We start from the raw sequence: 14,828 nt of genomic DNA on the forward strand, positions 1-14,828 counted from the left end.
ACAATCAATTATATGGAACAAATATGACTTACTAAGAGTAGGACTATACTCACAGTATGTTAATGATCACTAGCACTGGCTGAAACACAGCTGAGTTATTCAATTCATGTCAGGTCTTCCAATAAGAAAACTGAGTAAATAAATCAAATACTTTGTTACGAAGAGTTAACTCAGTTACTCTTCTTTTTAATGTTAGTAAGTTTATTTGAGTATTGTTCTGGAGCAAGACTACACTAATTGAGCAGAAATTTTATACACAAGTAGGGAATGTAACATGAAAGCCAATGAAAGTAAAGCTGCTGCAGAAGCTTTTGAATGTAAAAGTGAAATATATCTACATTTGAGAAATTCCATACATTCGGCAAGCAAACATGGGAAGCATTATTTAACTTTCTGCTGTCCTTTCTCAGACTGATGGCTTAATGTTTATTCACAGTGCTTTATATGTGATACATTATTCATCAGATTATAATCAGTTCTCATCTTTGTTTATATGTTACAGTTCATTATGTAGCAATTACTGCAGGATAATCGAGTCATGGGGGTTTTTTTCTGTTAGGAACAGGTAGTACAATTTTCCACTCTCATGCATCTTAGACAGTAGTGAATTAATTAAAAAGATAATTGAAATTCCCCAACTGAAACATCCCAGAAGTTTTCTCAGAACACTGTATCTGTCTCCTGTAAATGTTCCAGATCGAGTTGCCAGAATGTTGATTTCATTAGAAAACCAAAATAGCAAGTCAGTGAGAATAAGCAGAGGAGCCTCACAATTTGCAGATATTGAAAAATCCAGAGGCTTGAACTAACCAGAAAGTCTTTTTATGAAGAAAGCAGCCACAGTCAGTTTTCTAAAGCACATTTGCTTTTGTAATGCGTGACTTGCACAGAACTGATCACATGTGGACTAGTAGAGCATTTTATAAAAATTCCTGTTTTACTGAGTTTCAGGGAAAGAAAGTGGTTTTAGATAATATCCTCTGCAGGGTATAACAAAGTATTTGTCAGAAAATATATACAGCAATGAATGTATGCCCTGGATTTTAACTTTACTGTATTACTTTCCCTGAATAACAGCAGCTACATCAGTCTGATGTTCTGAAAACCCTTTGCTTTCTTTTCATTCTATTTAGGGCAGTGTTTAGAGGGTGTACTCCAATAATATTTTCTAATTGCCACTGAGACATATCAGTATTCACTTCTGTTGTACCTTCAATTAGGTTTCCATTGTGCATAGTTTTTAATATTAGAAATGTAGCTGAGTCACAATACTGATGTATTTCTTCTTACAGTATTGTTCTGATTCCTGAAATATTACATCTTTTCTTTTTCTTCATGTAGCATTTTTTAATCTAACACACTTTTTTTCTCCAGAAGAACATAATCCCTTCAAAATTTGATTGCTCTTTTTTTTTCACCAAAGTCTTTGCTTTCATTTTAAACAAATACAACCGTTGTAAATATTAATTTCCATTTTTCTTGTAAAGCACTTTACACTAAGCTGTAAACTGGTTTCTATAGATCCTAACTATACGGTAGACAAAACATTAAAGAAGATTTTAGTGATTATATGTAAGCAAGACAGGAAAAGAAAGTATGTAAATAGCTTTTAGGACCCTTCTGATGTTGCACGAAAGCAAACCTATTGCTTTGTCTGCAGGACATACAAATGAAATTAAAAGGAGGAAAACAATTTCAATAACAACTAAAAAAGCCTTTTAAAATGTAGAATCCTTGGAGTTCTATGAACTATTCCTTGTGATGAAACAGACTTTTTCTTTAGAGAACATACCCAGTATTGCCCACACCTTCCCCTAGAGAAAGGTTTAGAATATATATTATGATCTAGAAATAAATTCTTATAGCACTGAGCTGCAGATATTTGTAAATGAAAATGTTAGGATAGGATTTGGGTTTCCAGGAATCACACATTGTCTTAATGTGATGTGCTATGAGAGAGAGACGTGAGTTCTGCGTGGTTTGTCCATGAGGGGCTTTTATCTCCCAAGCTGATGGATGACTATGGGTTTCTTTACTTTCAGAACTAACAGAAAAAATTCTAGTGAGGACTTTAAAAGTGAGATTTTAGAGGCAGGGGATTTGTTGCTTTTTAATATAGATGAAAAAATCATATAGATTTAGAGAAATTCTTCTATTTACTTCACCAGTACTAACTCCAAATTAGGTCTGAAATGTGTGAAATCACATTAGATTTCAGCAGCATTGCATAGTTCCCACTTCAGGATAAACTGATTGTTAAGAAAGGTAATTTAACCTACAAGATCATCATTATTGACAATGACAGAGAACAAACCAGTCTGATTCTCAGATTTTTAAGGTACAGTTTAATTAAAACTAAGTCATTTAAGAAAATTACTTACAACAGTTTAGCAATCCTGCAATCTCATTTTTATGAAGTTACTTTCCAGACCAATAATGCACTTAAATCTTTAATGATGTTTCCATGTTTCTGAAATTGAAAACCTTAAATTACTTTTAATGTTATAGGTGGAAACTGTAGATAAATACTACTTGTAGCTTCAAAACACCCAGACTGTGACATGCTGCATGCCTTTTGTCTCAGTGTTCCAGGCTGAAGGACAACAGAAGCATCCTCGAAAAAAAAAGAGGTGTCTTGATCCATTTCCAGAGTGGGCCTGAAATAAGGGAAGAACTGCCAATGCCACAGCTTCTCCTTGCTATCTTTTGCTGATCTCATCTTTCGGTCTCACTGGAGCTGATTTCGGGGAGGAGAAATCTGATAGTAAGTATTCAGTGGCCAAGTAAGTGCTTGGTTCTCCAGTGCTGAATTATCCACAGCTGCTTACTGTTAATAGCTCTGGGCTAGACAGAGCAGGACTGGTGGGACAGTGACTGCCTGTCTCCACGATAAAATAGGGAATGTCCAAACTTAAAACCGTTATTTTCCTCAGTGGCATTGTATTTCAAAAGAATTTTGCATAACTGTAATGTGTACATATTATCAGCCAAAGAGATAGGGACGAGGGGTGAAACTACAGCACAGCGATGATGAAAGGCACTGGTTTGCATCCTACTTATGAAAGAGTCACTGATACCCTGCAGCCAAAACCACATCCAGTTTAACTGATGCTTGCCACCTCGGGGATGAAATTTTCCCTTCTGATTAGACAGTTAGGAGAGATTTGAAAGGTTCTAGATCTTCCCTGACATGTCCAACAGTATTGGCTCTGATAACATGTAGAGAAACAGCTTATATTATTTGATGCATGTGAGTTATGCAGCTGTCATGGTGTGATTCTTGGGGCTATCCTGTGCAGGGCCAGGAGCTGAACTTTGATCATCCTCGTGGGTTCCTTCCAACTCAGGATATTCTATGGTTCTATGGTCCTGTGAGCAATGGCTTTTTTTTCTTGTTATGAATCCTCTGACACTTTTCTCTCCCTTTTTTTTACTTTTGCACCACAAGTAATGTTTGTTTGTGACTGGGAGGAACAGTAACTTCACAAATACATCTTCCTCATGTTACCACCAGTCTCTCTCATGTTACTACCATGTTTCTACTTTGTTAATTAGAAAAAACAGTGACTATCCTGTAACCAAGGCAGACTTTTTAAATGCACCTTAACAGTAACTAAAACCAGTGCATATGCAAACAGGTAAAGTACCTGTGTCATATTTCACTAGAGATACTTGGGTGGCATAATTTATATAAACATATATATGTCAGATACAAAGATATGTAAAAATAAATAAATAAATACATACATATACATACACATGCATTTGTGTATATGTATGTATTTATTTTTATGTATATATTTTACATCTATATATCTGACATACACATGTCAGATATATAGATATATACACACATACATACACATGTATATGTGTGTATATGTATGCATGTATTTATTTCTATTTTACATGTATCTATATATCTGACATATGCATGTAAAATATATATAAAAATAAATAAACACACACATGCATATACATATATGTATGTATATATATGCTTCTTTGCCCCGGGAACTGGCAACAGAGCAAGAAGACATAGTTCTAATGTGCACCAGCGGAGGTTTAGGTCGGACATTAGGAAGAACTTTTTTATAGAAAGGCTGATTAGCCATTGGAAGGGGCTGCCCAGGGAGGTGGTGGAGTCACCGTCCCTGGAGGCGCTTAAGGAAAGACTGGACGTGGCACTGAGGGACTTGGCCTAGTTGACACAGCTGCGTTTGGTCATAGGTTGGACTCGATGATCTCAGAAGTCTTTTCCGACCTAACTGATGCTGTGGTTCTGTTTTTAATGCACTTAAGAGGAGAAGTATCGTGTTTTAGGACACCCCTGTGTTTACAGCAGACTGCCGCCCCTCTGTCGCTGAGGCGAACGCGGACCCTCGGTGACAGCCCCACAACCGCCCTCCGCCCCCGGCCATGAGGGCACGGCCCGCGCCGCGGCGCGGCCTCGCCGCCCGCACTGCGCAGGCGCCGCCCGCGCGGGGCCGGCTCAGACGTGGCACTCGGGCTCGTGAGGGAGCGGCGCGCGCCCCAGTAACGGTCCAACGGGCACCGCCGGCTGAGGGGCCGCGGGCGGGCGGGGGCAGCGCGGGGCTCCGGCCGCCCTCCCTCGCCTCCCTCCCTCAGCACCGGCGAACCGCGGCGCTGCTCGCACCCGCGCCGAGCCCGCGGCGGCGGACGCGGGCCGGCGGGCACGGGTCACAGGTACAGCCGCGGGACGCGGGGCGGCGGTGGGACCCGGCCGCGGAGCCAGACCTGTTGCGAGCTTACGGCGGCTGAAAATGCGCAGTTCGTGGAGATAGAAATGTTACATGCACGGGGAAAATACAGAAATCCTTTGCAGGCTTTGCACTGAATGGAGAAAACTTCACCTTTTGCTTTCGTGGCTTAGCTCAAAATGTGGTACTGAAAAGAAACCCTCAAACCGATATATGTATTTTAATTGCGTTCTGTATGTAGGTGGGTGTGTGCGTGTGGATAAATGTGCACACCCCCAAAGATTGTTTGCCAGATTGAGATTGCAGCGTGCCCTGGGAAGGGACAGCCCCTCTTCTACATGATGTGTTACTGAGCACAGTGTCTCCGAAGAAATACAAAGTTAATAGTTCTTCTTCAGCGAGCCAAGGACGCCAGCCTCTGGTTTTGATTCTCTTGCCCTACATTCAGAGGCAGAGTTTTACATCTTTACTCACATATATACAGCAATCCTCCAAAAAAGATGACAACCTACTCTGTAATAGCGGTAAATTAAATTCTGGAGTTGTTCCTCAGTGTTAGTGTTGTTCCCCAGGCTATATGGTGTAAGGCAAACTAATGTTGACAGAGACAGGGAGCAAAAAAGTTTTCCTGTCCTTCAGCATAGAGATGCTTGTAGTGAATAAACCTAGGGAAAGATCTGGGTTTAGCAGATCCGCTCATCTCATGCAGTTTCCAGAGTGAATCTGTATGTCTATTGTAAGAACCTGATCACTAAACCCTTAGGTGATTTTTTCTGTTGATATTTTGGGTGTTGCCTCCAAACTTTTCTTGGTGTGTTGGTATATATGCCTGTCTTGAGATTAAATATGCTGAGTCTTAAATAGATTCTGGAACTGTGTTCAATAAACTTGCATTATTTTGCTTGTGGTTACAGTTCCTGTCTCAATCAGCACGACCTCTGTGTTTATACTGTCTGTGGGAAGTTTGACGTGGCAAGTTTTTTTTTTTTGTGTGTGTGTGTGAGAGTGAGTAAGCTGTGGAGGAAGTCATTTCCCCTGGATGCTCTTGCAGCTTAAGGTGTTGGCTGTTGCAGCTGCCTCAAAGTGAAAGTCTCTTCCTTTATATAGATATAAAATATATATGTAGATATGTCTGTGCCAGTGTGTAGGTAATTTAGTGCTGATTTAGTATCTTTTGGAGCAACTAAAGCTCTCACTGCCACGTCTTTTCTGATGGAGGCAGAGGAGTGAAGAAAGTACAGCTGGCAGCACCAAGCCCCTCATTAAACATTTCTTCTCCTCGTGTTTACCTCGTTAACTAATAAGCAGTAGAAAAGTCCCTAAGATTAACTACTTGAAGCAGTTTGATACTACAGCTGAGAAATCTCACAGCTCATTGAGGAGTGTGGTTTAGAGGGTTGCACGGGCAGGGTGTGGGGAGGGCTGGGCCCTGTACACAGCTCAGGGTGGTTTCTTGTCTGATATGGAAGATCAGTAAAACTGTTGGGTTTTTTTCCTTCAGAAATAGGTGTTTAATTTGAGAAGCCTAGAGATGGGTTTTCTGATAGGAATAGCTTTTCTATACTGACATATACCAGTGCAGCGTGAATTTATGTGTGTAATCTTGAGGAGTCTTTGTGCTTCTGGAGCACAATTCCTGATTTATTTTCATCCAGTTTGTGTATTTAAAGATGACTCCATGGCTTGAGCTTAAGAATGTGAAGTGTAGGTGGTTGGGGAAGCTATTTCAAAGGAACATTTAACACCTAAAATGATAGTTTATATTGTATACCTTTAGTTCTTTGGGGATGTGCTTGGGGCTCTACAGGAGTAGTAAATGCTCACTCAGGGTTTGGATCCTCAGGACTTCCCTCAAAGTTTTCTAAAATTTTATTCTAAGCTCTTTAACAAAATCTGACTACAAGAAGCAAATTAGGACTTGTGAATGCTCTCATCATTAGAAAACTTTTTCTGAATTGCTTTTTGTCAAATTCCGTTTTTTTTTTGGTTGTTTCATTTTCTTTAACAACAGAATCAAGATGTGAAAGTTTAGGGACAAGATGCCTGATAACAGCAAGGACAACACAGAATACTGTTGAGGCCATGCTGCCCTCAGAGAGCAGCTTCTCACTTGTGGAAGACCTTGTGCTGAATTTTGTCACACTGTGCAATTCTGCAATAAAAATGCTGCTCAGGCTTGGCCCACTAATGCAGAAAACAACTGGAAATAGGATCTCTCTCTATCCTATATTTTATTCTCTCTTTCTCCAGCATAAAAGCAAGGAATCTTCCCTCACTTGCTTGGAATGGGGTTTGTGTAAAAGGTTTGATGGAAAGCTGGTGCCATGTTCCACATCTCTGCTAAAGAAAGGCGTGCTAGGACAGGAGAAGGATTTGCTGGGGGAGTTTTATACTCCAGTCACTCTACCTTTCCTGATATTTCAGTGTTCACTGGGATGGCTGGTATTTGGGAACAGGATTCTCAATGTATTTTCCAGGTGTAGTTAAGTCAAGGTTTTCCTGGTAAAGAGAGCAATTTGGGACTTTCCTTTGAGTTTTTTTGCCACCTGCATATCCATTACGTAGTTTTTCTCTCCATGGGCCTGGGAGAAGTGAATCCCATTCAGAAAAAATCGGTGATTTGTTTAAATTCGTGCAGTATGTGGTAGTGCTGAGGAAACCAAGCAAGAAAACAAACTCACTATTTGTCCTTGACTTCAGGTCCTTTTTTGCCTTCAAAAGCCTTTTATCTTTTTTTTGGAAAATACAGTTCACAGCCTTTAAAATGCACAGAGAGTGATGAATAGTAGCAGGTGTCACTTTCTCTTTTGCAGATCCTTAAGGAAGACCTGATACTTGGAATGAGAATATTGCCATCATGAGTCAACAAGGTTATGTTGCAGCTCCTCCATATTCCCAATCCCAACCAGGAATAGGAGGTTTTGGATCACCTAATTCTTCACTTCATTATGGACATTATGGGGACCCGAACTCTTCATACTCAGCACCTCAACCAGGTATGATTTTGGCTTAAAATTTCTATTGAGAGTCTACTTTCCTGTGGTGATGTTTTCCATCTCTTTTTCTTACCTTTCTAAGTTTTACACTGCTACTGCAACAGGAAACAGAATAAAAGAAGTTTTACCCAGTTTATCTGAAACTTTTTACTAAAGACAGCAGGAGTTGTGTTACTTTAATCAAAAGCTGAATATAGTCAGAATTCTGATAGAACTACTTCTGGTAATTGGCATATTAGAATACTTGGGAAAAATACCAGTTTTGGTATTTTTTTATGTTAGAGTAATTTAAAGGGAAATAATTCAAGGGATACAAGTTGAAATACTGTTTATTCAGCACTGCTGTCTGCATAAATTACAGTTTCTTCATAGTCAATGTAGTAGGTCTGAATTAAGAACCATTTTCAGGATAGGCTTGGAGGCTCGTCTTGTTTTTGTTCTTAAATGTTGTTCCAAGTTTTTGTTCTTACCTTGGTCTCCAAAATCAAAGGGACCTCTTGATTCTACTTAGAAATATAACTGGGGGACAGGGAATGATGAGTATCCCAAACTGTCTGTTCATTGCTTCTTTCTTACTGTCCCTCTTGGGTTCTTTTGCTGGAAAGGTACAAACTGCTATTTGTTTCCTTTGTACTGTCTGTTAGTTTTTCATACCTGCTTATACAACTGACCAGAAATCTGTGCTTTCTTGGGGAATCACAGAATGACTGAGGTTGGAAGGGATCTCTGCTCCAGCCCCTCTGCTCAAGCTGGAGCTGATATTCTTGTTGCTAGAACAGGGCTGTACACTGTTATTTCTTGGCCATCTTGTGCTCTCTTACAGAGTTTTACATGAAAGTGCTTAATGTTTTACAGGTGTGTCAAAATCAACTGTGCCTTTTGGATCCTCGGCTCCTGTTGGGCCTCCACCACCTGGTGCCCATCAGTTCAGCCAGCCCAGTTTCCAGAATGGGCCTGGGACACCAGGGCAGCAGCCACACAGGTGACCTGAAAGAATTGATATGCGAGAGCTGAGCTGTTTGACCTCTCTTGCCTGTCTGTGAAGGGGATGGGGAAACCCCTCAGTTTTACAAGGGGTCGTAGGAAAATCAGTGTTAATCTTCTCTGGGACATAGCCTGAGATCTTGTTTTACCAGAGTGAAATAGTGTGGTAGGGAATAACTTCATAAGCCACATGTGTGTTTCTGCTTTCTTTTCTTTAGTTATTTTTCTTGCATTCCATATCTGATAATCATGAAGCAGTTTTTCCCTACCTGCATCTTCTTTTTTCCTCTACTACAGAGAACTCCTCAACAGTTTCTCACTTCCTTTTCTTCTCTTTACAGATTTTTCTCCTAATCTTCTTCACACATCCCTGGTAGGGAATGTTCCTTTATAAGCTTGGAAAGGGGATGGAGTGCTGTGATATGTTCAGAAGCTTGTGTTTCTTAATCTTAAGGCTTATAGTTATTACCACTCTCACTTTGCCATGGTGTTTGTTTCTAACAATTCAAACAAACATGTACTGCCTTTTTTACTTAAATGAGTTTGCAGTCTCTCTGTGCTTCATGTGCTTCGTATGTTTTAAGACTAGTGAGCAGAATGTGGGCAAACTCTCTTAAGGCTTTGTCCTAATTAATTGTTTTGGCACCACCCTTGAGAAGGTATGAGATCTTCTAGAGTTATGATTGGTTGATGTAATTTTTTGGCATAACTGCACTAATTTTTCTCTTTAGGTTTCAAGGCCCTCCACCTCCAGGCAACACAGGAGCTTCCTATCCTCCCTACAGTCCTCAGTCACAACCAGCCTTCCCAAATGCTGCACCTGCCTCATCTACAGCACAACTTGCTGACCAGCTCAACAGCATGCAGATAAATAACTATGGTAATGGTTTTGTCTCATCTGAGTGACTTTTTCTCAGTTAAAGCATTAAGACTATGATAATTAGAAAGCTACTGAACTTCTGTGTAAACAGAAAATGAAATCTTTGGCCACTATGATTTGTTTAAGCTCTTAGAATTCTTTTTATCTCATCCAATTCCAAAACCAGTATTATTGGGTTAATTCTGAATTGGCATTTGATGAACCCTCTGTAAAAGTCGGCCATCCCATCAGTCATTTCTCAAATTACTTAGTGAACCTCTCAGGAACAGCCAAGGCATGAGCAATAATATGCAGACAAGGTTTAATTTTCCTCACCTTTTTACAGTTTCTCTCTGTTTTGAAACTCTTTTATTCTTTTCTGTATAAATATTTTAATTTTTCATCTAAATTTATCTGCATTTATTTTGATGTTATAACATCTCAAAGCTAGGCCATGAAGTAAAGATGTGATCATGTGATGCTTCCATGTAAATTACTTCCCACCACTAATTTTGATATGTATGTAAATGCTGTAAAAGATATAATACATAAAACAATTAAATAAAATATAATGTTCTCATGTTATATGCTGGAAGGCTGAGATACCCTTTAGGCCACTGAAGACAAATTCTATACAACTTTGCCTCTCTGTTAGGTTTTGTTCTTGTGACTTTTCCACAGCTGTAAGACTGAGTTGATGTAACTTTACTGAGTGAGAAATTCAAAACTTGAAATCTACTGGAGTGATATTTTCGTACCAGCTGAAAACCTGAGCTTGTGTTTTGCATGTGAAGTCTTGTTTGCAGTTAATGTGTCTGACAGAAGGTGCATTTTAGTGCTTGTGTATTAACACACTGGTCCTTTCGATTCAAACCTCATTTTGGTTATTTTTTAGCTTTCTTTAAAATTATTTTGCCTTAGGTCTTTGTAAGAAATTTGACTAAAAAATGTAGGTTTTGTAAGGTAGTGAGTATTTACAGATAGTAAGTCTCAAATCCCTCGGATTTCCACAGTTCTCTTAATTTTAATTGGAATCTGGATCCTATAAACAGCAAGCTATTCCTCACCAGTGTGTACAAAATAATTCCCACATGTTTCATCTTTTAGCATCAAGTGGATTTATTTTCCATCAGACTTGTCATGGTGAAGTACAAATAGCAGACTAACAAAAACATGCCACATAAGAGAAATTGATTATTAAACAAAAAGAATGTTGTTTCACATTCTGAAATTAAATATTTCAAAAGCAAGGGCTGATCTATGCGTATTCTAATCAAGAATTGTCAGTCTGGCTTTCCTCTCTCTTTCCCCCTCCCTCCCAGCTGCAGGGTTCTATTGAAAATAGAGCCAAAAGAAAAGAATTGAATGTCTGAATCAGTTCAGACGTACTGTGAGCTCAGATTTGTAATGTGAACAGACACGTAGAGTCCCCATGGTGCAGCACTGTCACTATGGGATACAAGATTGTCTCATAAAAGTGTACTGAGGAAAGCCAGAGCACCTTCCACCCAGAGTTGGGAGGTTATCATTTGACACTCATCTGACGTAGTTTCTCGCTCAGGTCCTGGCCCCACTCCGAGCCCTGGGCATCCGGCATCTTTCCAGAGTCCACGGCTCCCACCACCACCAACCCAGCAGCAAATGGTTCTGCCACCTGGGCCACAGGTTCCTCCTCCTCCACCAACCAGTGTCAATGGCCTTTGCACTCAGCCATCATTGCCTCCGGTGGCCAGACAAGGTGGGATCCCTGGGCCTGTCCCTCCAAATCCTAACCTGCAACAGCTCCCAGGACAGCCTCCGGGGCCTGGATATCATCCTCAGCAAGGTAGGGAAAGATGTTTGGTATGTAATTGAAAACAAAGCATGAGTGGAGAATCCCTGATGGAACTGTGTCCATTTGCTGCTGAATATTCAGCTGATTGGAAAAACAAAAATTTCCTTTTTGTAGAAAGGTAAAGATTTGCATTGTCAGTCAGTACATCTGAGACAGGCTCTGCTTTTGCTCAAAAGTTTAGCAGTCTCTTGAGACTTAAGAAAAAAAAGAGGAGATTAATTTGTATCAGGAGGATTACTTCATTAGTAATTGGTAAAGGCCCATAGTACAGAAAAGAGTTTCTCCTACACTCTATAAAGGTATAGGCTGCTCTCTGTCTTACAGTAGTGTCATAAGCAGCCTTCAGAAATGGTTTACTGTGGCAACAGTGAATTGTAACTGAATACAACTATTTCACCTGATACAGGTGAGTGAAACAGTTATTTTGACAACTAAAAAGCTGGCTAACGAGACCAGCTTGCATTGACTGATGTTAGGGGAGAGATTCTCACTGATGTAATGGCCTGGGCTGAGTAGCTGTGGTGATCTCTGCTAACCGTCCTACTTAATGTATACCTGAAGACTTTGGGGCCAGAGTTGTCACATGGAGTCTTATTCTTACCTTTAAAACACAAACTGCATAAGCCAAAGGAATCCCTGTCTTGTCCTTGCTGAAAACAGAAGGGAAGGAGAAATTCAGTAAGAATTAATTTTATGGCAGAAATTGATGTTAAAAGTTGATAATGGAACTTAAATACTTTAAATAAATTGTCATTTGTAACTCTGCAGCAAACTATGGTCCTCAGATGGCAGGATCTCAGCTGTCTTATCCTGGTGCTTTTCCTGGAGGTCCAGCACAGCTCTCAGGCCCACAGCAGAAGAAGCTTGATCCTAACTCTATTCCAAGCCCAGTAAGTAATATGGCACTAATATTTTATAAAAGTAACTTTCTGCTGCCTTTAAGATAAGGGAATGGCAGTGCTAACATTGTGTTCATTGTAGCTGGTGGGGGTTTGTAACATAAAATTGTGCTTGCATGGCTTGGTTCACAAGACATGCTCTAGTGTTTGCAGCTTCCTATTTATGCAGTTTTGTACTCTGTGCTGTCAGTTTGGGATAAATTAGTGCATAAAGTTAGTTTGATTCCTGAAGTTGCTTTGTAAGTTTATCTAGCATGGGACGTACTCATGACTCCAGATACTTTACTAGGAGCTCTCAACAGGATTCTTAGTGTGGCAGTGAGCAGTACAGAAGGATTACTTGAATTCACTGCAGGAATCTTCCACTTCTGCTGAGGCAGGTTTGCTGCACAGGAAAAACATTCTTGCAAAAGCCTGACCCTGTCTAGTAGGGAACAGTCTTGCTTTGTCCTTCTAGAAAAGATTTGTTTTATCCTGTGATGGTTTTGATGTAAACCCCCCAGAATTTTGGAAAAAACACTTTGTAATCCCTTAGGGGTTAATGTAACAACTGCAGTTGCCTCTGTTAAAGGCAATTTTCAAGTTAAGTATAACTGAAGACCATGGTGTAAAAAAACCCCTAAAGTGAGTGTCTGTATAAATAACAAATGCCCTCAAGTCAGTCATTCCTGGTGTTTCAGTGTGGTGCTTTTACATCAGAAGGATAAAATGGTCTTGTCTAAGTTAAAAAAAAAAAGGGCAGGGGGAGAAGGAGGTCTGGCATGAAAACATGGGCTGATGTCTTGTTTCAATTCTGCATGTAGCATAAACAGCCTTGACTATGACAGCCATGTTAAAATAGGTTAAAAGGGTTGGTTAAGCAGCACAAAGAGGATTGAAATGACATGTTTAAAAGAAACACGATCTGGGTCAACGTCTGTAAAGGGCAGAAAGCTAATTCAGAATGAGGAATGAGTGTGGCCATGTGTATTTCTGTTGTTATATTTACATTATATAATTACAGAAGTGTTGCCAGATAGATTTACTTCTTATCTGTAGCCATTGTTGATTTATATTTCTCTTACATATGTTAGAGGTTGATATGTGCTCTGACAACATTTATGAAAACTAGCGTCTGGGCTTTGTCAACGGTTATTTCCAAGAACAATGATATATTTAGGTCAGTTAGCTGCAGAATGCTGTGGTACACTGATCCTTTGCAGAGCTAAGTCTGAAAGTGGTTTGCTTTCTTCAGCCTGTGGACCTTTTTAGAGCAGAACCTTTTCCCTTCATATGCAGGAGTTAGCTATAAGTATACATGCCAAGGAAGGCAGGGAAAAGTAATTAAGCAGAAGATCTAGTAAGCTCTCTGAAGAATGCCTTGTATATTTAAATTGCAGTACACAAACTTTACTGGGGGGAAAAAAAGTTACAGGCCCCAGACTGCTTTCAGTGTGTTAGGAAATACCTCTTGGACATTGATCAATAGACTCTATGCAAGTAATTTTGTTTTTTTCTCTGTTTGCTTTCCAACAGAGGCTTCTGAACTTCCCTAGCTATTATTAGAAGTTCATGTGCAGTGTAAAGATGCCATTCCATGAGATACTGGCAGCAGTGGCAAAGCCAGTCTCAGAAATTCCGTCTCATTCCTCTTGCCTCTCACAGCTGTTTGGATGCACTCTAAACAAGGTTGTGAGGGAAGAGGAGGAGTAATGGTATCATCCTTGGGATCTGATTTCTGATGTGGAACAAAATACAGCTTTTTATAACTTTGGTTATATCCTGAAAAGTATCAGAGTGAGGGACTGTGCAGAAGTAAGAGAGAAAGGAATTTGGGCAGTAAAACCATCTGCATTGAGAATTTCATGACGTGATATGGTAAATGCTCTAAACTAGGCTTCAGCCAGTGTCACTTGGTGTAGATGTTAGCCTGTTTGTGAATGCAGCTGAATGCATGGCTCACCTTTCTCATACTCTTCTTGCTTCTTATTCATCAGATCCAAGTAATTGAAAGTGATAAAGCTGCCAGGGGAGGGCAGGTCTATGCTACAAACACCAGAGGACAGGTTCCTCCTCTCGTCACCACTGACTGCATAATCCAAGACCAAGGTAACTGCCCTTGCTGATTTGGGAGTCTTTCTAGATGAAATCAAATGCAATTAAAAAACAAACAAAAAAAGACTAGATTTTCAAATTTCTCATCTGAAAACCATGTTCCTTACTCTAAATTGGACATGAAATTGGAGACTTCCTTGAAATAAAAGAAAAAGGGGGAAGGAGGGAAGTAGGAGTTGAATTCTTACACCTTACATCTCCTCTACCTTTCCTGGCCTTTAAAGTAATCTGAATAGTTGAGACAACTTTTCTTTTTAACTTAAAATTTTCCAAGATGTTACATTTCAAGCTGAAAATGCTTTTTGGATTCTTCTGAAATTGTAAAAGATGGACACTGGAAGAAGCAGTGAGCCTAGACTCTAGCACTGTTATGTTTTAAGATAACAAATTTTAGGAAGTTCTCTTCCAGGCAACAAGGGCCTTGAAGTGTGCAAGCTGTCT

At 39.9% G+C, this 14,828-nt stretch overlaps 1 protein-coding gene across 1 annotated transcript in view; it reads left to right on the plus strand.

Moving 5' to 3' along the window:
• The first annotated feature begins 2,640 nt into the window (after window positions 1-2,640).
• SEC24D (SEC24 homolog D, COPII coat complex component) overlaps window positions 2,641-14,828 on the plus strand; it is a 48,034-nt gene continuing 35,846 nt past the window's right edge. The window contains exons 1-7 of the mRNA XM_008928852.4: window positions 2,641-2,764; window positions 7,535-7,717; window positions 8,573-8,699; window positions 9,433-9,581; window positions 11,122-11,385; window positions 12,163-12,284; window positions 14,270-14,381. Of these exons, the coding sequence (XP_008927100.2) occupies window positions 7,579-7,717; window positions 8,573-8,699; window positions 9,433-9,581; window positions 11,122-11,385; window positions 12,163-12,284; window positions 14,270-14,381 (913 nt within the window). The 5' untranslated portion in view covers window positions 2,641-2,764; window positions 7,535-7,578. The remainder of the gene's footprint in view (window positions 2,765-7,534; window positions 7,718-8,572; window positions 8,700-9,432; window positions 9,582-11,121; window positions 11,386-12,162; window positions 12,285-14,269; window positions 14,382-14,828) is intronic.

Source organism: Manacus vitellinus, unplaced genomic scaffold (genome assembly GCF_001715985.3).
Source record: "Manacus vitellinus isolate BGI_N305 unplaced genomic scaffold, ASM171598v3 scaffold_69_pilon, whole genome shotgun sequence".
In the NCBI taxonomy this organism is placed as follows: Eukaryota; Metazoa; Chordata; class Aves; order Passeriformes; family Pipridae; genus Manacus; species Manacus vitellinus.